The 25474-nt window shown below is 40.4% G+C and overlaps 1 protein-coding gene across 1 annotated transcript; it reads left to right on the top strand.

The window, feature by feature from the left end:
- Positions 1–759: 759 nt before the first annotated feature.
- On the top strand, positions 760–23632 carry CDC37L1 (cell division cycle 37 like 1). Its single transcript, XM_042912678.1, has 7 exons — positions 760–1052; positions 4945–5226; positions 8101–8194; positions 14357–14472; positions 14832–14954; positions 18907–19071; positions 23036–23632. Exons 1-7 carry the CDS (start codon positions 921–923, stop codon positions 23135–23137), a joined length of 1014 nt encoding a protein of 337 aa, XP_042768612.1. The 5' UTR covers positions 760–920; the 3' UTR covers positions 23138–23632.
- The last annotated feature ends 1842 nt before the right edge of the window (positions 23633–25474 follow it).

Genomic DNA, 25474 nt, shown 5'->3' with positions numbered 1-25474 from the left:
AGCATTTCCTCGCATCTTGCCAACACTCGGTATTGACAAACTTCAAAGTCTGTGGATCTAGGAGATTGAAAAAATGGCGTCTCGTTTTTATTTGGGTCCCTGTAATCGCGGGTAGGGAGGGCAGCAGTGTGCGGTTGCTAGCCTTACACGCTTTGAAGTTAGACCCCCGGGGTGATCATAGCTTCTCTCCTTCAAATGTGTGACCTTGCGCCCCGTGGGTGTGTTTCCCCGTCTTCAGGACTAAATGAGATAACTTAGCAACACAAGGCTTCGTCCGCTATCACCTGCATTCGTCCTCATCAACCGCGCTTGCTCGGCTACTTCATCGTCGACGCGCTCCGCCTCCCAGCCAAGTTTCGCCAAACTCCTGTAGCTTGGAACTCGAAATGAGGGAAAACTTGGCTCTGCCTTTCAAAATCCTCCCCTATTTTCCGCCCACCCTCGCTTCAGAACTGCTACTTTGCAGACCAACGCAGAGGTAGGCGTTGCCGTCTGTAAACAACTTGCGAAGCGGACCTGGCACCTCTCGGCGTCCGGGACCCACGGTGCAGAGCGAAGGGAACGCTAGGCCACAACTAAACACTATGTCACCCGCAGCGCCCTTAGGGGGATGTTGGCATCGCTCAAAGGTTTCAGAGAGCACAACCTTAAACACGAAGCCCTGACCCACCCCCTTCACGCACGCCCAGAACCGGCCCTCCCAGCCCCAACCCCCAAGCAGGAAGTGACGTAGCCAAGTCAGTCCGTCTTCTTCCGCCGTCCGCGGCCCAGGCCAGCGCGGGGTGTGCGTCGGCGTCGCGGCCAGCAGAGGGATTCTGGGTAACGGCCCCGGCAGGCTGGGGCGGCTGGCTCCGCGCAGCAGGTTCCGCTCACGCCAAGCCCGTTGGCAGTGGCGGCTCTAGGGCCGGGGGCAGCCGGACATGGAGCAGCCGTGGCCGCCGCCGGGACCTTGGAGCCTCCCTCGGGCCGAGGGTGAGGCCGAGGAAGAGAGTGACTTGGACGTGTCCCCCAGTTCTCCCCGCTGCCCGCAGCTGCCGGGCGGCGGCGCCCAGGTGAGGGGTCCCGCGTTCGGGGGCGGGGAGGGGGGGCGGGATGGGGAGGGGCCGGCCTGGGGACCAGCGCGGCCCTGCCCCTGCGACCCTCCCTGTACCCTGTTCTGCGTCCCCATCTCACTCCCGGGGGTCAGGGGCTTGATGCCATCCCGCGGCTATTGTAGCATCTTCTGAGGGCTTCTGAGAAGGGCTGGCCGTGTATTCCCAATCTCCACCTCCACGCACACCTTTTCACCTTGGCTAATTTCTTCCCATCCTGGAAAGATGTTCCTCCCCCTTCCCCCCCCCCCCCCCCCCCCCCGACAGCACCCAGATTTGGGGCGGCTAACGCTCTAACGTTGACCCTTTGTCTCCTCGTGCGTGTTTTTACCCGAGCACTTTATTCTCTTGAAGGCCCTAATACTTGTGCCCACTTAATAGTTAGGAACAGCGAAGGGTTGGTTGTGTTTCAATAATTCGCTGAGCTCCTGACTTTATACAAATTTAGGATCCAATTTCATTGACTTTGGACATCCGAATAAATTCCGTAAAACCTCGCTTTTGAGGGGGGTGTAAACCCGTCCCATTAATGTGACCATTTCCCCTCCAGTTAGGTTTTTAGTTTTGCTCCACATCAGTCTCCAGTGAAAACACATAGGCACACGTTTGCCCTTTTCTTCGGAGTTCTTCCTCAGATTCCCGGTGCTACTTGTGGGTTTCAATCCAGCCTTCTTTCCTCTGAAACTTACCCAAATGAGGTACCCTTTGGGATTTTTCTGAGTCCTGTCTTAGGGAGTGCTTACCTACTCATCACCTTATCCCGGTTTTTCTCCTAATCTGGGTGTTTTGGAAGAATATTTTAAGAACACAGACTAAACACGAATATGTCCGGAGAAACGGTTATGGACGTCTCTACTTTCCAGGCTTCTTGCAGAGTAGGGTCCCTAAGAGCTTAATTGAATTAACAGCTTTTCTCTAGGCACATCTTGCTGTTAGCAAAGATGAGTGATTTAAATCATTTGCTAATAAGTGTAAGGTCCTGTGCCCAGTACACTGGGTTAGTTGGCTTCAGGGAGAAAAATGCTGTTTCATAACCATAGACTGTACTTCGGCCAGCCAGTCTCTGGGAAAGTGCAAGGCATTTTTTAGGAGGACAGAATGAGAGTCGACAGGTTAGTAGTCACCCCCTAATTATGGATCGCTAGTGTCATCTGTATATACAAAATGTGTTATGTGAGCATATAATGAATGTGTTATGGAGGGGGAAAAATGAACAGCAGCTGCTCTTGTCAATTTTGAAGGCATATGGAGAGAAAATAAAAGGTCTCCAGCATTTCAGCGCCTTGTGGTTGAATCACAAAAGTAACCTGAGATAAACTCTGAACTTCGAGAATATCTGTGAGGGGCGCCTGGCTGGCTCAGTCGGAGGAGCATGCGACTCTTGATCTCTGGGTCGTGGGTTTGAGCCCCATGTTGGGTGTAGAGATTACCAAAAAGATAAACTTGAAAATATCTGTGTATTAACTCTTTACTTAGGCACTTGGAATTAGAAGCTTATTTAGCTGGAGGTATTTTCTAAGTAAACAGGCTTACCTTCTTCATTAAACGTGATTTCTCTGAGACTCTGTAGCCAGTTAGTGGCAGAATTAAAACTGGCACCCACTTCTGCCTTCTACTACAGTGTTTTTTCCTACCTGCTGCACTTCCCATCCTGTGATGTCACGCCACGAGGCTGAAACTACCTTTGGCGTTACGTTTTGCCAAGTGACTAATGCTAAGTTTGTCCACGTGTTTATAACCTACTTACTTGTCTTGCTGGCTTTAGGACTTAAGTTTTGGGATTGGGATATTTGGAAAGAATAAAATGTTAAATTCAAATTATAAGCATTTTATAATCTTTTCAAAAAACAGCTTCGGTTTAATTTTACCAGACATGGGGAATCTAGACATCGTAATGTCATATGTGATGTACAGTTCTGAGATCCAATTAAAGTAAAAAGCAATTGGGAATTTAGAGATCCTGTTTGAGCATTTTTAATTGTAAAGTGATGTTGGTAAACCTAATGCCAGCAGTTCCTTTTTTGAATTTATGTTCATGAAAATATAGTCATGTTTAATGTTCCCCTAAAACCTCAATATGTTCACAGGTAAAATATGACCTTTTTTTTTTTTTTTTTTTTTTTTTTAAATCATCTCAATACATGTTGGATAGTTTGCTCAAATGCCAGATGTTGTATGTATAGTCTGTGGAGAAGAATTTAAACATGAATCATTTTTAGAATTTGGAAATAAGATTTCTGTGTTTGATTTGAGACATGAATATTTGCTCCCACACAATTTGAAAATGCAGGGCATTTCCATTTGTCCATATGCCTTTCTTAGTATACTTTTGTCTTTTCTTATAAGATAAATTTTATAGCTTCATTTTTCTCCTTTTCCTGGCTCCTGCTCAAGCATAGCTAGGCTACAGTTATTCTTGCTCCTATTTTCAGATAGCAAAATATGTATATCTATATATATTACTTGGTTGGTTAGGGTCTTGTGATACCTGGGCTTCAAGCCTACTAAATGAGTAAATAAAACACCGGAATAGCAACAACATCCACATTTGCTGCAGTAGAAATCTAAGACTCGGCTCCAAAGTAAAGACCTTGAGTGCTATTTGCCTCAAATATTTGTAAAAATATTTGCAAAACGTATTTGCCACCACTAGTCTGTTACAAGAAGTGAAGAATCATTTATTCATCTAAGACTTACGGAATTCTAGCCCCTCGAGAAGCTGATAGTTGAGTAGACAATTAAGCACAATGTTGTGTGAAAACACCACTAAGAAGTATGCAGACCTTGGGTGGGAAAGGAAGGATTAGAGAAGATGTAAGGAAGTGATGCCAGAATCTGGAATGGAGATGGGAGTTGGGGGGGTGAGGGGTTGCCACGGTGAAAGGGGTGGGTGGTGGAAAGAAGCAGCAAACGAGGGGGAGAGTAACTGGAACTGAGTCTGGAGAGATGGTAGGAAGTGAGATCACGAAGGACTGCGCCACGCTGCAGTTTGTGCTTTATCCCAGGACTCTAAGAACGAGGAAAATGATCGGAGTTGGTTTTTGGCAAGATCACTCCAAGTCCGGTGTGGAGTGGAGAATGGCTTCGTGTGAGAAAGACTGTATTTATATAATTGAGGTATGAAATTATAAGGACTTGAGGAGTGGTGCAGATTAGGGAACAGATCGAAGTAAAATCGTTCGGAATACGTAGTTTGAAATTGTTCTGCGTTTTGGCTGAGAAGTCTTAAAGAACGAACCTTCAGCTTTTGTTTTATAGAGCTGAGGTATATAAGGAATTAAACACTAAAGTGCCCTACATGTAGTGGTTCAGTAAATATTATGACTAATTCCTGTTGCTTATGAGTGGAACAGAGGCAGTCATCAGGGTGGACCAGTTTTGTTGTGTTTTTTTTTTTGTTTTTTTGATAGCTCTGCCTGTTTTGACTAGGATTAAGTTAAAGACTATCTGTGTGATAGAGAACAAAACCCTAAAGATCTGGTTTTCAGTATATTGTAAGGTGAGGAACTAGATTTAAGCTTTTGCTCCCAATTATTGTGCTGTTTCAGTACTACGAAGCTGTCAATCGAATGCTTCTTGAGCACCAGCTATGTGTAGAACATTGTGCTGATGATCAGGCTTTTCGCCTGATGGTTGTCAAGGAAGTGGTATATAGATTAATAAAGGAGCTTAGAATCTAGTTGATGAAGAGAAGACCTATAATATAAAAGTATAACTCTGCATACACAGAAGGCAGAATACCTGTGTGCCGGAAAAGACTGTACAGAAATCCTTGACTGCAAGAAAATAAAACTGTGCTGCACAAACATACCCGTGGCCGTCTTCGTTTCTTACAATATTGTTTTGTTTCCAGATGTATAGTCATGGAATTGAACTGGCTTGCCAAAAGCAGAAAGAGTTTGTCAAGAGCTCTGTGGCGTGCAAATGGAATCTCGCAGAAGCTCAGCAGAAACTTGGTAGCCTAGCCCTGCATAACTCGGAGTCCTTGGATCAGGAACATGCCAAAGCACAGACAGCGGTATCGGAGCTGAAGCAACGTGAAGAAGAGTGGAGGCAGAAAGAAGAGGCTCTCGTACAGAGAGAGAGAATGTGTCTGTGGAACATGGATGCCATTAGCAAGGATGTTTTTAATAAGGTACGACGTCTGATTGGGTCATGATGAAAGAAGAAATTGAGTGTTTGTACAGACCAGTTGTGCGCATTTGGTAGCAAAGCGGCAGATTGCTGTGAATGGTGTACGGTTTTGACAGTTTATGAAAAGCGTTGGCTACAGGAAACCTGTATCCCCGTAGCGTCGAACGGGGGCGGTCGTGAACGCGACTGTGTGGCGCGGACCCGAAGCATAGCACGCCGAATGTGAGTGTTGACTGGAATCAGACCGCCTCAGACCTCAGCTTTGTCACATGCTGCTGCTTGTGACCTTGGGCAAGTCACTTAACCTCTCTAAGCCTCAGTTTCCTCAGCAATAAAGGGTGGGTATGAAGACTAAATACGGTAATGTCTTAAAAGCCCACGGGACGGGGCCTGGCATGTGGTAAAGCTCAGATGTTACGAGAGCTCTCTGCTGTTTCTGTCGGCTTGCTGTCCGCTGCGTAATGCTGACGTGCAGATGCGGAGTCTGTGAACGAGTGTTTCACTGTTACTTCCTGGTGTGTGTTTAGTAAACCTCGGGTAGTAATCCAGATTTAGCACTACCAACATAACCGAGAGGACTGGTACGGTACTTTTGCCAAGTTAGTAGTCATTAAGGGTAGTGTTCTGTTTCGCCCTCGATTTCGTGGCCTTTATTCTTTGTCGCGTCTGAAGAAGAAATGGGCAATGAAATGCATTTTTACTACTGTGCAAAGTAGTACTTCTTTTTCTTTGTAAACTTAAAGCTTCAGGGATAGACTGTTCTTTCTTGTGTAAGTCCATATTCACTTTATCTTTAACCATCGTTACTCTGTAGACTTCTCAGTCTATAACACTCTTGGTTTCTGTCCTAGCATCCACTCTCAACCTACCCTCTTAAGCGCTTTTAATTTCCTTCCCTTGGACCAGCGCTAGTTCTGCCGCAGCAAGTAATACACACAGGTTAAATGTACACGACTAGCTCGATCAGTGCTTTATCACGTTGAGAAGAATTGTGAGTGCAACATGTTTATTACAAAAGACGAAACAAGGGCGCCTGAGTGGCTCAGTGGGTTAAGTGTCTGACTCTTGATTGCAGCTCAGGTCATGATCTCATGCTTGTGAGATGGAGCCCTTCGTTGGGCTCTGCGCTGGGCATGGAGCCTGCTTGGGCTTCTCTCTCTCTGTCTCTGTCTTTCTCTCTCTCTTTCCGTCTCGTTCTCTTCCTCCCCTTCTCCCTTCCCCCCTCCCCCACTACTCTCCCCTCAAAAAAAAAAAAAATTAAAAACAAAACAACACACGAGTATGTGAAATAGAATTGAAAGGCTTCCTTCACTTCCAGTTTCATTTCCCAGAGATAACCACTGTTAACAGTAAGTTGTATCTTTCTAGACTTTTTATGTGCTCATGCCAGTATATATTTATTTACCCCTGAACACATACCAAGATCATTCTTTATCTGAATGATTCACTGTGTCTGTCTATATATATTGTTCCAAGGGGTGTGTCTTCTTAGCACTTACTTTATTTCTGGTTTGCATTTATACACCATAACTATTTAAAATATTTTTTTTCTTCCAGAGAGAATGGTCAAGGCAGTGTTTCTTTGTTTTATAAAGTTAATGTCTCCTAACACAGTGGTCACAAAGAAAACATTTTCATTTGTCTCTGCTTTTAATTGTTTTTGTTGTTGTTGTTGTTTGTTTTTGAACTTGGGTTATAACATAGCCTACATTTATACCACATTTTAATTAGGATTATCTTTATGTTCCAGTCATTTGCTCAAAATCGTACATTGATTTTGTCTGGGAGCTTGAGACTTGAGAGGACTGGTCTAGATCTGCGCTGTCCAACTCGATAGCCGCTAGCCACATGTACTATTGAGCGCTTGAAATGTGGCTAGTCCGAATTGAGATGTGCTGTAAGTGTAAAATACACACCAGATTCTGATGACTTAGTACAAAACCGAGTAAAATATTTCATGAATATTTTTTTGTCTTGCTTACATGTTGAAATGATCATATGTTGGATATGTTGGTTTAAATAAATGGGTTACTAATTTCATCTGTCTCTTTTTGCTTTTTAATGTGGCTAAGAGAAAACTTTATATTTGTGACTTGGATTATATTTCTATTGGACAGTGCTGGTCTAGATAGCAGGATATGTAAAAGAAAAAATGCTTTTATTTTGAAATATGTAAATTTGTGTGCTTTCAGATTATAAACTGGCAGAGCTGGTTTGCAATTTTCTTTTTTGGCAGTGATGATCTCAAGGTTTAAATGTGATCACAGAATGTTCTGAGAAACTGTCCTGCCAGTTTTTCTGGCTAGATAAAAACTTCATCTTGATCTGCTTTATGACTTATTTAATTGAAAATAAGCACTTCCTTAATAGAATTTGCACTTGATTTCAGAATCAAATTGTTTGGCCTTTCCTAAGAAAAGTTTAAAACCAAGGGTCTATATTTTAGGTTTATGTCTTAGCCAAGAAGTTATATCAGATATACTTCATTCTCTATATGCTTTGAAAATCTAAGTTTATTTCCAGCAAGAACTCCGAAGATTAGACTAGAGCTGCAAATATTTAATAGCAATGAATAATGCAAATTTACATGCAATTCATGTAAAGGATCTCTCTGTGCTTTAATAGGGAATTTGTATGATTTCTAAAGTATTTATAATTTTCACACATACATCACTTTTTAAAACTGTCGAAACTAGTACAGAAAATTTTAACTTTTTAAATGAGTTTAACAGATAAATTTAATGATATAATATCAGTATAATACTGTACCATCTTGTTATAGTGTTTATAGGAAGGATTGCTAGGCATTCAGTATCTGAGAAAGATTCAGTTAGAATATAAAATCTGATTTTAACTTAAAGAATTTTTTTCTTAGAGTTTTATTAATCAAGATAAAAGAAAAGAAATAGAAGATGAAGATAAATCCAAATCATTTATGCAGAAATATGAACAAAAAATCAGACATTTTGGTAAGTGTGCTGCTTAGTTTTCCTTCTTTTATAAAGTGATACCATAAATATGTGTACAAAAAGTGTCTGTATTATAATGGGTACCAAAAAGAAGGTAAATGACAAAACTCCTTTTGGATAGCCACTTCTGGCACAGTTGTACAGCTCTTGTTTTAGACCCTTTTTTTGGATAATAAATAGATTGACAGCAAACTAAGTTGTGAAGAGAAGCAAAATTCAGTCTATTATATAATGCTGCCCTCTAAGACCTAGTCTTTGTTTACTTCACAGCATCTTTCTGTTTCCCAACTGGTCTTTGCTTTTTCTCTTTTTCCCTCTTTGCTTCCATTGGCATCTGATTAGCATTCGTTATTTTCAGGTTTGGGAATAGTTGCTGTATAAGTCACACAGATCCTTCAGCTGCTATTCGGATAAGTACAGTAATAGAAATATGTCTACAGGGTACTGAAAACGAGTTTCCTCTATTGAAGAAAGACAGCGGGCTTGGGGTGATGTAGTGAAGACTTCGCACAGGAGGTGACATCTGAGCTAGACTGAAGAACACATAGGAGGAGGTCCCCGTGTAGATGAGGGAGCAGCAGTGAGTGCAGAGTTGGGAAATAACATGTTGCACTGCGTAAGCAGTGTGGTGCTGCTGGGGAGAGAGTGCTTCTGGGAAGTGTTAGTGGTTAAGGTTCAAGGTCTGTATTTTGATCCCAAGTCACATGTTAATTTAGTCAACATAGTTTTCATTTATAGTATGTTAATCTTATTAAGTGACATTTGGAAATATACTTCCAAAGGTGTTTTTTTTCCCCTAAGCGTTTAGAATTTCATTCATCCTTCAGTTACGTTAAAACGGTTGCTACTACTTTGGATTTTTCCCCTTTTTCTGTAGTTCATTCATAAAGGATTCATTTTTCTCACTCTCTTTGTTTTAAAAAAAGAAAGGCTGTGTATTCGAATTAAGTAAAGAATAGAACTTGACGAAGCGAACAGGGTTTACTTTTTACAATTTTGTAAATGAGTCTTGGTTGTGACAGTGTGATTTGCCACTCCCACCTGGAGTCCTTGCTTCCATGTACTAGAAGAGCATCTTTTAAGGTGCTCTCACCCAGATGGCCTTCTGTAAGCTTTGGAGCCATGGGAAGCCTAATGGTGCAACATGGTCCCCTCGTTTTTGCTGCAGACAGAGCACTTTAATAAGCAATTCTGTGTGGGAGAATGACCCAGCCTCACAGGGTATTGTAACCCATCTGGCACTACGACTCTTTAAGTCCTCAGCAAAACATTTAACCATTCCATAATACCTGCTTCTGGGTGGTGATGTTTATAGGACCAGTGAATTTCATGAGCCTCTTGTCTTCATGTCTTTTGTTGTAGAATGAATTTCTGGGTCAAGAAATAATGTGATGTGGGCAATAACTCATTTAGTAGGACCACAGACGTATTAGTGGTGGAAGCATGGCACCACCATGCGCTGGTTTCTGCTACTGGCAAATTAGGTATTGAGAGGCTGTCCTGGAATATCCTTAATGGGAGATCCCGTGCCATTGAATCTCTGCATGATCTCAAGTCTGCCACCGAGAGTCCTGAATTTATACAATATTATGCAAACAGGGAGATGGCTGAGGAAAAAAGCTGACTTGACCTCCATACGTAGAGGACTGATAAGGAGAGGTTTTGCCATTGCGTGTTGGGGCTTCCATCGTCTCATCCCGTAAGACTAATCAGAGCCTTATTGTCTCCAAAGTCAACCAGACCTCATAGCCACTCCCAGATTCACACTGTGCCTGTTTTTTGATGGAAATGCACGCTGCCTTTTTCCTTTGGAGGAGATGTCCTACTTGCCGCAGTTCCTTGGATCCCTAGAAATGTTACTAAGGTAGTAGGCTCCCAAATTTTCCATGTGTTTTTTTCCTACTTTCTGGCCTGCATATATCTTACCAAGACATCTGGGATACCTGCCACTTCCTGCTCACCAAGTTCTGTCAGCATGACGTGACCAGCTTGCAGGCATGCGGGATGGTGGGATGATGGAAGTCCCTGTGGACTGAATTGTGGCACAGAGCAGCCAGAGACCTTAGGCAGCTCAGTGAAAGTGTAATGCTGTTCCTGCTGGGTGCAAGCAGATGTTTCTGGTGTTCTATGCTTATTATGGTGGAGAGTGAAGGAAGCATTTGTCAGGATTATGACTACATTGATACACTTCTTCAAAGTGTATCACATCTGGAATAGCAGCTGTAATTAAAGTTTCCAGCGGAGGCTTTCCAAACTTGGCTTGCATTCCCAACTCTTGGAAGGCACGAGCCTGAGACACAGAGAGCTGTGAAGGGCTCCGGTGACGTGACACCGGTTACTGCCCTGCGGTTTCATGTGTGCCTCACATTAACATTTCCATTGTGCTGTTTGTTGACCATCTTACTTATGTGACTTTACCATCTAATGATAAATGGTACAACCATATCGTGGAGTATTTTGAAGCAGTGAAATCTTGGATTTCCCTCCCTACAGTTGAATTTAATTTGTTAATTTAGTTAACTCGTGTTTTATAAATATACCAATTTAGCAGCAAAGTCTGTTTTCTTTTCAGTTTCCCAGAAGTTTTATTCCAAGTCCTGTGCGTCTCTGACCTCATTTTCTTTGTGATCATCAGAGCTGCTTTTTGATGATCTAACACGGTTTTTCATGGTACATCAGCTTTTCACTTCCAGCCAAAGTTAGCTGTGATTTAACATCTTTGAATCTATGTGGGATGTCGTCACTGGAATTTTTACTGAAAGATGTAAATGTTTGCATAAATACTCTGATGGGATTTTTCTCATTTGTATTGAAGGAAGATATTCCATTTCCTCAATGTAAGCGCTTACACATTGCTTTTCGAAACCACATTGATACCCTGTTTTTTGAAAAACATTTAGTATAAAAACTCCTGAATAGAATGTGGAGTGAAATGAATAGAAAACTAATATGCATGATATGATTCTAATTTTTTTTTAAATTTTTTCAGTGTTTATTTTTGAGAGAGCGAGCGAGCACAGGAGCAGGGGAGGGGAGAGGGACAGCAAGAGAGGGAGACAGAATGAGCTGTCAGCACAGAGTCTGCTGTGGGGCTCAGACCCACGAACCGTGGGATCATGACCTGAGCCAAAGTTAGACATTTAACCAGCTGAGCCACCCAGGCACCTAATTTTATTTAAGTAATTAAAAATAAAGCCCTGGGACCCCTGGGTGGCTCAGGCAGGTGTCTGACTCTTGATCTCAGTTCGGGTATTGATCTCAGGGTCATGAGTTCAGGCCCTGCACGCTGGGCATGGAGCCTACTTAAAAAAAATTTCCAGAAAGAAATACATTAAAGTGTTAACATTAACATTAATCATCTCTTGTAGTAGGATTGCAGATGATTTTCTGGATTTTTCAAATTCTTCACAATGAATATACATCATTTTTATAACATGAAAAAGAAGTATTTTTAAAGGGTTTATCCTAAGAATTCAAGGATGGCTTAACATTGGAAAATTTATTAACATGATTCACCATCTTAACAGCTTATAATAGTGTCACCACAAGACTTGGTGATCAGTTTGATGTGGGAGGAATGGAAATGTCTAGAGGAATTTCTAGAATTCTTGAGTGGGTGACATGGAGCCTGTGAAGCACTGCAGCTGGCAGGGAGAGAAAAATGGGTTTGGTTCCAAATAAGAGGAGTTTATGTGCAAACGTGTAGGTAGAAATAGTTGTCTGGTGGCAGGTGACTGGAAATACAGGTGATCTGGGACTCGGGAAATACAGAAGAAGAGGTTATTTAACTTCCACTGAGAAATTCTCAACCTTGTTGGGATGTTTTCAGCAGCTAGAGACAGGAAAATCATTAGTGTGATGTGAAGGCTTCAGATCTGGTTTTCTGTAAGTATAACGCCAAGAGGAAAGGGAAATCAGTAAGGTCGTGTGTCTTGGGCAACCGTTTTAGGAATCCGGTGGAATATCAAGAGCTGGTGGATGGACTGGGATTTAGATGTTCAGGAAAATACATACGTGGAAGCACACAATTAAAGCACTCTAATTCATCAAGATAAGGTTTTTCGAGCATTCAGAGATTGGCCGGCCGGTTGAAATGACTATATTAGTCTTCTCCAAAGCGTCTAATATTCGCTGAAAGAGGGAATTGTTCCCTTTTGTGTTGATACTGCCTAGTATGTACCCTCTTGTCAGGCACTGTCCCCAATGCTTCGTGTGTATTAACTCATTTAATTCTCAACAGAAACCCTCTGAATGAGATACTATTTTTAGCCCTATGTTACAGAAGAGGAAAAGGAGGCATAGAGCTAGCCAAGGCATAGGAGATGGTAAGGCCAGTATTCGGACCTAGGCCGTTTGTTTCTGAGTCTGCTTGTTTCAGTCACCACGAGAGATTGTGCTACTCATAGTTTGTTTACAAATTGTAAAATAACGTCACAGTGATTTCAGGTATGTTGTTCCACTAAAGCCCTGGAGTTTCTTGAAGTATTTTGTTTATAAAATGCCACACTCTTTCCACGAAGGTGTGTGTGGGCTCTTGTAACCTGACGTGTCAGTTTCATGATAATCGGTATGCATTTTTGAAATCAAGTGATGAGAGGTATTTCTCAGATAAAGAAAAGCTGTGGTCAACCTCAAGTATTTTGTCTTAGGCATTAAATGGATAGTTTAAAATTTTTAACATTCGATGACACCCTCATGATCCTATAAATGTCACTAACCATTTCGTATTATCCTTCCTGTAAAAGAAACCAAAATGGATAGGATTTGGGTGCCTCAGTAAGTCATGATGCTGCCATGGAGAAGTAAACAGAAGCAGTGCTCTCTGTGTGGATGGTGGATAGAGTTGAAATACCTCTTCAGGACTCTAACAAAGCTAACGCAAAACTGCTTCATAGGATTTATTTTATGGCTTCAGGTATAAGAAATAAGGATTATGCTTTCTTTAGATCTGACCCTCAGAAGTTATTAGACTCTTTAACTGTAGCTTGAGAAGTAGTTTTAAGTAACTTTCAAAATCATTGTTTCTCAGAATTTAAAATGCCCTACTCACTCCATCTGAAGCATTGGGAAAATACTTAATAAAACTCTTTACGAGAAAATGCTAAAATGCTTCCTCCCTCCTTTATTTAAATGAGAAACAGTAATCGTTTCTTTTCAGTCGATTCCCATGTGTTGCTAAACGTGTGTTTGTCAAAAAGACATTTGTCCTCAGTTCTGTTCTTCTTTGTGTTCTAATGTGGAACTTTAACATATAGAAGTTCAATTTGTATCTAGAGGAAAGATGTCACTGCCAAACTATTGACACCACCTTCTAAAATTTCCAGAATGCTTCAGTGACATACAGACTTCTTTGGATGAGTCTTAAGAGTCTAAAGCTAATGTTGTTCTACTTAATTTATTCATGTGTAAAGCTTACTGGACAAAGTTAAAAGCTGAACGCTTTGCTGGTTCCATGATGGTATTGACTTTTTGGCCAAATTTCTTATTAATTTGGATAAAGATACAGATACACCTTAAGTAGTATTTGGATTAGCTTGATATTTTGAAGCAAAATGGCATCTGCTTTTAAATATGCTTCACTAATTTCTAAAAGGTTTTCTGTGTGTTATAAACATGACTAAATGGTTAAAGTACATTTACTATTATCATACTTGATTGGTTTTCTCTGCTGTCAACATTTGACTTTATCAGCTTAGACATTTTTTAATAAATTAGAGATGATGGGGTTTTTCACTTTTATTACGTCTTTGCTAAGTATAGTTTCTTGAGGTTTTGCTTTCTTCTCCATCTTTCTAATAGAAAAATTTGTATTCTGTGAGTAAATAATATTGAGTGTCTTGAAATCATTTGTACGTACTTCCGCCTAGGATGACCAGCCAGTTTGCCTGGAATTTCAGGCATTCCTCAGCTGCAGGATTTTTTTTACTTTAAACCAGTCGCCCTATTTTAACCTAATTATCTGAAATGAAACTTTCTGTGAATTTTGGAAGCTGTTTCCAATATATTGGGTATTGCTTTAAAAGAGTTTTATTCTTTCTTTGCTCTTTTACCATAACCTATTGCTGTAGTAATGTGAATTGTCTTTAAAGAGAATCATTTTAAAATACCATTTCTTTGTTTAGAAGAGTATTTGACAATTGTGATTTAATCCTTTTTTTATAGGTATGTTGAGTCGATGGGATGATAGTCAGAGATTTTTGTCTGACCATCCATACCTTGTATGTGAAGAAACTGCTAAATATCTTATTTTATGGTGTTTTCATCTAGAAGCTGAACAGGTATTGTGTAAACCTTGAGTTTCTGGGACCCTTAATTTAATTCTGATATGTTTTTTTGGTTTTTTGTTTTTTATGTTACTTCCTTTAAATGAAAACAGGAAGGTTATTAAATAGAATTATAATTTTTTGTTTTTAGACCTACTTGAGTTTACCGTGGGAACTTTTATAGTTGTTTTAGTTAGCATAAGGAAATTTTGCCAGTAGGCTTTTTTTGCTGCCTCATTTCTTTGTTCCAGTATACTCTAAACCTTTTTCTTTTTTAGCCTATTTGAAAATCATGTTTTAAAATCCACATAGTAAGCACAATGTCAAATATATTTCCAGAGGTATTTCTTGGTAATTTTAATGTCTGTTTTCAGAAAGGGGCTCTAATGGAACAAATAGCACATCAAGCTGTTGTGATGCAGTTTATTATGGAAATGGCCAAAAACTGTAATGTGGATCCAAGAGGGTGTTTTCGTTTATTTTTCCAGAAAGCCAAAGTAAGTAGCTATTTAATATTTTTAAATGGGAAGATTAAGGGGCGCGCCTGGGTGGCTCATTCAGTTGAGCATCCGACTTCAGCTCAGGTCATGATCTCACGGTGTGTGAGTTCGAGCCCCGCGTCGGGCTCTGTGCTGACAGCTCAGAGCCTGAAGCCTGCTTTGGATTCTGTCTCCCTCTTTCTCTGCCCCTCCCCAGCTCTCCCTCCCTCTCCCTCTCCCTCTCCCTCTCCCTCTCCCTCTCCCTCTCCCTCTCCCTCTCCCTCTCCCTCTCCCTCTCCCTCTCCCTCTCCCTCTCCCTCTCCCTCTCCCTCTCCCTCTCCCTCTCCCTCTCCCTCTCCCTCTCCCTCTCCCTCTCCCTCTCCCTCTCCCTCTCCCTCTCCCTCTCCCTCTCCCTCTCCCTCTCCCTCTCCCTCTCCCTCTCCCTCTCCCTCTCCCTCTCCCTCTCCCTCTCCCTCTCCCTCTCCCTCTCCCTCTCCCTCTCCCTCTCCCTCTCCCTCTCCCTCTCCCTCTCCGCCCCTCCCCAGCTCTCTGCCCCTCCCCAGCGCGCGCTCTCTCTCTCTCTCTCTCCCTCCCTCCCTCCCTCCCTCTCTCTCCCTCTCTCTCCCTCCCTCTCTCCCTCTCTCCCTCTCCCCCTCTCCCTCCCTCTCCCTCTCCCTCTCCCTCTCCCTCTCCCTCTCCCTCTCCCTCTCCCTCTCCCTCTCCCTCTCCCTCTCCTTCTCCTTCTCCCTCTCCCTCCCCCTCCCTCCCTCAAAAACAAATATTAAAAATAAATGAATGGGAAGATTAAGCCTTAGCTGAGACCTCTTTGGTCCATATACATTAAAGGAAGCCACCCAACCAGAATGCCACAGGCTAAACCCTATAGATTTTATACCGGGGGAAAAAATTACATTGCTGATCTCATGCTAATTTAGACTTAAGGGAGCTCTATAAGAGGCCAGTAAGTATTGACTGCCTACGAATGCAAGGACTGCAGCTTAAGATGATGCGAGTATAGTGTAGGTACGGTAATCCTCCATGTATAGATCTCACAGTTTAACAAAAATAAAATAAAAGAACTCACAGTTAAAGAGAAATGACTTTTGTAATGGAAAAAAACAAGAAACAACCTAAAAATTCAACAACTAGAGGAATGGATAAAAACAATCTGTGGTACATAAAATATTATGCAGACATTAAAATTTAAGAATTTTTAATGATGTGAGGCAATGCTTTGCTGTAAATCAAAAGAAGTGATATGTATTGGCCATATTAAAGAAAAATAGACAAATCTTGAAAGATTAAATCCATTTCACACTCTCTACTAGATTAGTAATGATTGAAAAGTTGTACAAGAAGAACAATTAAGAATTCACATTCACTCTTGTAGAGGTATGAATTGGTGCAACCACTTTGGAAAACTTCCTAAAGTTGAACAAGTGCTAAAACCCAGAAATTCTAGGTGTATATGCTAGAGAACAGGTTTCTCAGCATGTGGTCCAGGGACACCCAACAGTCTTCAAGACCTGGTTTTGGGAGGCCTAGAGTCAAAACCGTTTCCATAGTGACACTAAAATGTTATTTGATACAGAAACAGATGTGGGAATCCAGCTATCTTCTGTTAAGCCAGACTTGTCAGTAAATATTTTTGTTTCAGAAATACGGTTTTTTTTTTTTTTTTTTATAAAAGTGTTATAAATGTTTACATGTAATGAATTTGTTATATTTTAGATAATTTTTAAATGCCTGGGTTTTAGTTTCTAACACAGTGAACATTGACAAATAATGGCCGACATAAACAGGAGCTCTTCAGGTTCCTCAGTCATTTTCAACAGTGTAAAGGGAGTGGGGGTCCTGAGAGCATAAAGTTTGAGAACTGCTGCCCTTGAGAAGCAAGGCTACATGTGCAGATACATAATGTTCAGAGGCGAATTGTTCATAATCGCAAAAGCCTGAGAGCAACCCAGGTGTCTCTTGACAGTAGAAGGAATAAACTGTGGGATGTTCATTTGGTAAAATAGTAACCAGCGTCACTGTGGATGAAAAAGCAAAGAGTATCCTGTATTTTTTATGAAGTTTCAAAACAAGCAGAACTGAACAATATGCTGTTGAAGGATACGTGTGTAAGCAGTAAAACCAAAGAGGCAAAGGAGTGACTTGATACATTTCAGCATACACAATTAGATGCTAGAAGGAAATACACCAAAAACTTAACTTTGATAACATCTGGATGGGAGAATTATAAGTGATTTCCATTTTCTTTTTTATATACTAGAGTGAAAATATTTTCTTTTATAAACAGGGGAAAAATGTATTAAATGTATTGAACTTTAACGTATCAGAGTGATAGTAGCTCTACCTTAAATGTTGTAAACTCTTCTAAAGTGCAGCCTAAGTAGGACATTTCCCCGAAACAGTAGAGTTTTAATGAGTAATGATGGAGCTGGTATTTTAGTTACGCTTATGATGACTGTTCTAAATTTCACTTGACACATAGGTATAATAAAAGCCATACTTTCTTCTTTGCCTTACATTATTGGTTGTGTTTGGACTAGTGCTTAATAGAATAATGGAACATAGCCAAACCGTGTGTATCCTTTGAAATTTACTTTGTCAGAGTAGAACTGAAAAGTCTTTAATCGTAAACATTATGTTCTTCATAATTTTTTTTTAAGTTCAGGAATAACTAACTTTCATAGAGTGCTTACCTTGTGCCAGGTATTATTCTAACAGCTTTACATGGATTAGCTCGTTAAATCCTCATAAGATTTTATAAGGTGTATTATTTTCTATTTTACAAGTTGGGAAAGCAGCATAGAGAGACGCTGGGTTACTTCCGGCAAGAATCAGTCCAGTCTCTCCAGACCTCAATCCCTAGGCCTTAGGCACGCCAGCACTTGTGCCGCTTGGTTCCTTTAATAGCAGTTGCATAACCGTTTGGGAAGGGTTACCTCTGGATGTGCAGGCTGACGTCCTGGGTGTCCACACAAGTGCCATACGCTGATTAAAGTGAAATGCTGCAATTAAAGAAGTGGCTGCTGGATTCATAAACAGATAAAATGGCAGCACGGAATGTTGTCTGCATGATTTGTATGGACATAATGTTAATAACTAATCCACAAGACCTAGACTACATGAAAGAAAACACAGCATTCCACACAAATGGGCCCAGTGAGATCATGGAATGAGATTTTGACAAAATCTCTTCCATCATTGAACTTAAAGCCTAAAGTCCTGTTAGTGTAGGGTATGTGCCATGTCGTTCTTTACCTGCAGGGGAGACTTAAGTGGAGGCAACTGCCAGTTGGGTGTTTTACATCAAGAATCTTGCTTGTATTACATACATCATTGGAGGGAGTTCCCCTCCTGCAGCATACTATTCATACTTTCTTCTCTCCATAATGTTGAAAAGGTATTTGCTTCACTAAAACACTAAGATGCTTCCGTAATGGAGGTGAATATTGAATTTTATTTAGTTTTCATGGTTTTACAAATAGGGAGTATAGAGTTGGAGAATTATTATAAACAGGTAATCGATGGAGAATTAGAACGTTTTAAGAATAGCCCTTGGTTGTTGCTTGGCAATGGGAAGGGATAGAATGAATATGACAGGTTAAATGAGACTTACTTTGGATCCTGTCAAGAATCTAGAAATACGGAGAATACCTACTTTCTTTTGTTATATTTGTGTGTGTGTGTGTGTGTGTGTGTGTGCGTGCGCGTGTGTGCGCGTGTGCGCGTGCTGTTTATTTTGCTGGAGCAGAGGGAAATGGACGAAGCCAATTCTTCGTATTCCTGTGAAACTGGTAGTTTTCACAAATCTGACAAGGATCTTGGTGTTTTCTACATACATTTAAACTATTCACCTTATCTTTACTTCCTTCACTTCAGATCTAATGTATGTTTGTTAGAATTTACTGTGTGGTCTGGAAGTCTTAAAAAACAGTCTTTGCTTCTTTGTGTTTTCTAGGCAGAGGAAGAAGGTTATTTCGAAGCGTTCAAAAATGAACTTGAAGCTTTCAAGTCAAGAGTCAGACTTTATTCTCAATCACCAAGTTTTCAACCTATGACAGTTCAGAATCATGTTCCCCATTCTGGTGTTGGATCTATAGGTTCGTTAGAATCCTTATCACAAGTAAGTTGGAAAAGCAAATACTTTATAAACTTATTAGCTCACACAATTTTTCTTCTTTTGGACTATTCTTCTTACATGTAATATATGTGAGGTCATTTTAAATATTTTCGCCTCAAAAGATAACTCTTTCATCTCCTGCCATGTTTGGTCACTAAATAAATGTCTTCCCTCCCTTGGGGATTTAGACACCAAATTCCACTCCTTCAAATATAGAAGAGTTGTACCTGAGCATTTTTTTTCTAACGTTTATTGATTTTGAGAGAGTATGTGTGCGCGAGCAGGGGAGGGGGGAAGAGAGAGAGAGAATATCCCAAGGAGGCTCCGTGCTGTGAGCACAGAGCCCAACACTAGGGCTCGATCTCATAACCTTCGAGATCATGACTCGAGCCAAAATCGAGTGTCAGACGCTTTAATCGACTGAGCCACCCAGGCCCCTTGTACCTAAGCATCCTTAAGGGCAGGTGTTACCTATTGATCATCTCAATCCTAAACTTCTTAGCATGGCTCCTGAGTAGCCCCTCATTCTCAGTGGAACTATACTGTGAAGAATTTCTTAGGATGAGTTGGCTTCAGAGCATACATCTCAGTGGCAACCAAGGTGATTTGTTCCATGAGTTTATTTAACATTGTCTTATTAAATGTTGGCGTCGCTTAGCAGAGGTAGCATGCTTAGTATGTCAGTGCACCTTATGCTAAGCTGCTCTTTCTAGTAATATGCATCAACCGTCTAAGCCTCTGCAACAAGATCAAGATACAGCTGTGTCGCTTATGTCAGAAGGAGAGGTTAGGCCAGTGGTCTGACACTGTGGATTGCAATTTTAAGTTACCACAACAAAATTGCTGCCTGTGCTAATTGTGGTGGCACTGTAATTGAGCTCAGTCATCTCTCATTTCCAGACCCCAAGATTCTAAGACCAACTTTAGTCAGGTTAGTCTGTTGACTACATAGTGAAAAGGGAATTCTCATTCAGAAGACAATGTGAGGAGAGCCCTGTAGTTTTAAATCTCATAAAGCAGTAGGAATTGAGATTTTCAGTACCTATACCTATGACTATAATTTCACCATTTCCATTACATAAATCGTAGGCCAAAGTGACAATTTAAGGACAAGAGTTGATAATACTCAACTCAGCCAGAAATATTCTCAAGGATAGAAATAATGAAGATCTTGATTTTTACATAGTTAGTAATGTTACCTCTTAGATAGATAAGCAATATTCCCCCTTGATTTGTCCTGCAGAGTATCTCTTAATGTCTTTAAATAGGGTAATGATTTCCTCTTCTTTGAGAAATAGCCCACATCTGACTAGTCTTTCCGAGGGAATTTTATGACTGTAAGACACCATCACATCCAATATATACAATATATAAATCTCCTAAAATGAAGATACCCCATAATGAATAGAAAGGAAAAAAGAGACTTGGAGGGACGTCATTGATTCTGAACATAAGAGGGAAAAGATCTACGTTAAAAGAGAACTGGCCTCTATTACCAAAGAGCTGCTTCTGGTCTGAGAGAACTAAGTTCTTATTGCACATACCGGTAGCAGCTGAGGCCTGCAGCTAGGCGTTCCTTGCTGTCACATTTGCGAGGTGCAGGGCTGAGATTGTACAATTTTGACACTTTGAAATTGCTGATATTATCGGGGTCGTTCAGACTTAATTCCTCTGGGCTAACAGACTGTTCCTCGTGGTTGGAAAAGTTGAGCATTCTGCGCCAGTCCTCCTGAGGGAGGGAAGGGCTGTGTAAAATTTCAGCTGGATGCACCAAAGGACTTTTGACTGGTTGAGGGGAAGCTTTTGGAAGAAAAGCTCACCATAATGATAATATCCCATTTTTATTATCATCAGTCTGTAGATTGCAAAATACCTTCATATGTTGTTTCGTTTAATCTTCTCAAAACCCTGTGATTCCTTTTCATTCATTTTTATGGATGAGTGAACTGAAGCTCACGGAGGTTAGGCAGTCGGCCTCAAGTCAGTCCAGCAGTTGATGCGGCTGATCACTCCGGTCCCGGATCTCTGTCCCCTGCACTGCTCACTCACCTGCACTACAGATGGTTGCTGAATCGCACGCTAGGAGCAGGACGAAATACGCAGTCATGTCCCCTTGGGAGGAACCGGTCACTGGGACGAGAAATGTGTTGGGAATGCTACTAGATGAGAATATGGGGTAATCAGTTCAGTTTAAGTGTGGATTAGGTTAGGTGTGTTCATTGCTTTTTGTTTTTAAGTCTCTCCGTAGATTTTACAGTTCCTGGGGAGATGGATATTGAGTTCTGGAGGTCCTCTCCTGTCCAGTCTTGGTAGAGTAATTGTAAGCTCCGTTCTCAGGGCCTTTGGAATTGGGCTTGTGTTGTCAGTAAAGGTCTTAGCTCTGTTTCTTTGGAGAATGGGATAATGTAATTAATGAGGGTTTAATAATTTTTTATAAAACTTAAATTTGGGTAACACTTTAGCTTTTCATTTTTTTTTTTTCAGTTGACAACAATCTTGCCAAATAAGCCAAATCCCCTCATCCTTAGTTTTGAGAGAACTAATCAAGGCCTCTTAGAGGTGTTGTGACAGTTACCCTAGGTTTTTCCTGTAGACTAGCTTTTTAATCTACTACGGTGTGCTAAGTTTTCTCTTCCAGGATTACATTGCATTAGGTGGCGATGGCAGGACTCGAACTGAGGTCTAACATCACGTAAGTGTTCCAGACCTCACTCAGTTGTTTGTGCCATTGCCTTCATCAAGACTTGATTGGGAATAATCCAACTTCTGGCTAGCTTTTTGACTTTTACAAATAATGGAATTACACATATTTACTTTACTAAGAGGATCTTCTGAAAACCCCGCCTACTTATGAGATGGGAAAGTTTACGGCATCTATCTTCTCTTTGTGCTGTTTTCCTCATTGGTGTTCATTAAATAAACAGATGAGGGGCGCCTGGGTGGCTCAGTCGGTTAAGCGTCCGACTTCAGCTCAGGTCACGATCTCACGGTCTGTGAGTTCGAGCCCGGCGTCGGGCTCTGTGCTGACGGCTCAGAGCCTGGAGCCTGCTTCCGATTCTGTGTCTCCCTCTCTCTCTGCCCCTCCCCCGTTCATGCTCTGTCTCTCTCTGTCTCAAAAATAAAATAAACGTTAAAAAAAAAAAAAAACAGATGAAACTGGGTGTAACAGTAGTAAAACAGAGTAGCTGGCAGATATTCAGAACAACTGAATAGACAAAATTGACTCCTTAGGGAAGAATTTCATAAAGTCCTGGGTCTTTAAGGGCTTATGTCCCTAGTCATGGTGCTTTAACAAATAATGGTTTTGTTTTTGCATTTATTAAATAAGGTTTTCTTCTTAGCTTTAGAAACGAACAGATAGAATATTTAGGAACTACAAAAATTGAAATTAAAATGTTCTTTTATTCTCAATTTTTAATACATGGATCTGAGTACCTCTCAAAAGATTAATAATTTCTCATTTGAGTTTGTTTTTAATCTTTGAAAAACCAAAATACACTCTGAAGGTAACTAATTTTTACTCGGTAATTGTATTTTTTTCCTTATTCAAGTGTTTTGCATTTTTAATATTTACTGTGGTAATTAGATAGTAATCTTTAAAACACATTGCTGACTTAAAGTCATATCTTTTTTAAATTATCAATAGCTTTGTACACATAGTTACATGAAAGATGTACCCTTCTATGACTAAATAATTTAACTTGCACCGTTTTGTTAAAAGGGAAAAAACTGTTTATTACATTTCTGTTTTTTACGTATGTCATCTGTCTTTGCCACATCCTCTTTGGATGGTCCTATTTTTTTCTTTATCTTCTTGGGTTTCAACCCAAGTTTGACTTCTGAGCCCATTTTCTTTCCCACATACGTCGCAGAGAAATAGACAGTGTGAGACTGAATGTGTAGTTGTATATGCTGGCATAAAACTGGTTATCATCCATTGTTTCTTCCCTCTATTTATGTTTTCCAGAATCCAGATTATCTTCAGTATTCTGTCAATATGGCTCTTTGCAGTTTAAACTCAGTGGTACATAAAGAAGATGATGAATCCAAAATGATGGACACTGTATGATTTGGTTAAGACTGCTGAGGCCAAGTGCTATTTTGTTACAAGAAAGGAAGAACTTGGCTATTTTCTTGACACTTTTATGGGTGCTGCACTTTATTTTTGTTCGGTTTTGATGGAGGGGAAAAAAGAGTACTGAAACGTTTTGTAAAATTTTTTTTATGTGCTGCTAGGTTTTTTGTTTTTTTTCTGAAGAGAGGAGAGTGATACCATATGTTGTGGGACGTCAAACTGGACTTTGGGTTTTTTTGGTTTTCTTTGGCTACTAAATTTGCCTTTAATCTTATTGTACTCAATTTTGGAATCAAAGTAGGAAAATCTGCACAAATGCAATGTTTACAAGAACCGGTTGATTCTAGGAGGCATCTGCTACAGTCTCTTTTTATATGGGTATGTACATGTCCTACGCTACAAAAATAATTAAAGATAAAATGTACTTGTATCCTGCTAATTTAGCTGTCAAATCTGGTGTTTCATCATATTAAAAGCAATAAATCAGTAGTGGATAATCTACTTTACTAAATAAGCTGGGTGGTAAACATTAAAACAAAGTCTTTCCCTTTAAAATAATATTACATTTGTATTTTCGACACCATCAGTTAAATCTTTGCGTACAATACCATTTTTATATAGATACTGACTTTACCCCCTATGTATTCTTCAAGACTGTATTACTTAGAAGTTAATTTTATCCTGTTGACTTTTTAATATTAAGGGTTATAGTAATATAAAAAGTGATAAAGCTAACCTAGATTTTTTTTTTAATAAGATAACTTCAAGCTCACTCTTAATTTCTTTACTTGACATAGTTTGGGATCTCTCAGGGAGCAAGTTTTAAAAGAATACTAATGGCCTATAAGAACAAACAGGAAGAATATTCTGATTTTTAAAATCATGGTTGTTTGTTTCATTCTTTATGTAGCCCAAGGACTTTTTTAAAGGCAGGAGAACTCTTGAAGACCTCACTGCCTCGAGCTACCCAACTACTTACTTCTAAGAATTTGGTGATCCTTGTCGGTAATGATGGCTTTTACCACATTTGTCCTCGCTGTCCTTAGGTCAGTTACCATAGAATGCTTCTGAGCTTTACTACTTCCTATATAATTCACTTCAGATGTGCCAGGGCGTGTGATGACTCGTTTTATTTGGAAGTAGATGACAGTGCTACTTGTGCTGTCCTTGTTATTGAGGATGAATCTTCGGACTTAGGGGAATGTGGGCTTCGGTGTGTATTGAGTGTGGGCTGTGGCTGAGTCCCACTGAGAGCAGCAGCACACATCTGGAAGACGGCTGACTGGGATTGGGAGTCCGTGTCTCAGTTTGAGAAACCGCTAATGCTAAGGGACCCGTACGGTGATCAGACCTGTGACCGTAGCCTCGTTTGCACCTTGGTTTGGCTGAGGTGATAAGGCACGTGGCACCAGTAGAAATGGACTGGAATTACTGACTCACACTTCTGGAACATCACAATCTTCCTGGTTTTCAGAATAAAACTTTCTGTGCTTTTGATATAAATATATACGCTATAATAAAATGTTTGACTAATTTATACGGTAATATTCATCAGCCTGTAATTTTTTTTTTTTTAAACTAATGACCTAGTTATAGAAGTTTTTTCTTTTTTTCTGTTCTGGAGCAAGCTCTTGTTTTCCCTTCCTGTCAAATAGAGAATAGACACAGGAGCGAAATCCCTGATTTCACTGACATGTTTCTTGAGCCGTTACTTTCCATTCCTTAACTCCACTTTTCCCCAGGATTTGCCTGGAAGCACCCAGATTGTTTTGGATTTCATTTGCCGCCTTTAAGTTAAAGGTATTAAGGACTGACTACCGGTAGGAGAGAAGTGATCAGCACACTGAATAAGCTACTCCTGAAGGGTTGTTCGGTTTTGTTCTCTGAAACAGGAATTCTGGAAGAGCTATTTAAGGTGTAACTTGCAGGTGTGTGTGTGTATGTTTTTTTTTTTTTTTTTACATTCCAAGGGAAGTGTTCTGGGTTTTGAATGTAAGTGTGACTGGGTTTATTCTGGGAACCACTGAGGAGTGCCATAATTTGCACTTAAAGACTTTAACTTTCACATATTTAGTAGTACGTTAGTACAGAGGTTAGTACTGAGCACAATAAATTGACACTTTTTATTTTTCTTTATTTTGCTTTAGTACCACAAACTACTTTTAAGAAAAATGTCCTCTTCTCTGTTCCTTAAGAAATAATGAGTGTACTAATAAGCAAGGGGATAATTCACATTTCAAAATGAACTTTGGTGGGCTGTCCAGACAGATGAAATGTCCCAACAGATGATTGAAAGGATCCATCAAAGACTTTTGTTTATTTGGTAAAAGT

This window comes from Panthera leo, chromosome D4, assembly GCF_018350215.1.
Source record: "Panthera leo isolate Ple1 chromosome D4, P.leo_Ple1_pat1.1, whole genome shotgun sequence".
Classification (NCBI taxonomy): domain Eukaryota; kingdom Metazoa; phylum Chordata; class Mammalia; order Carnivora; family Felidae; genus Panthera; species Panthera leo.
Note: the sequence above shows the minus strand (reverse complement) of the source record. Positions and strands in the feature narration are given on the sequence as shown.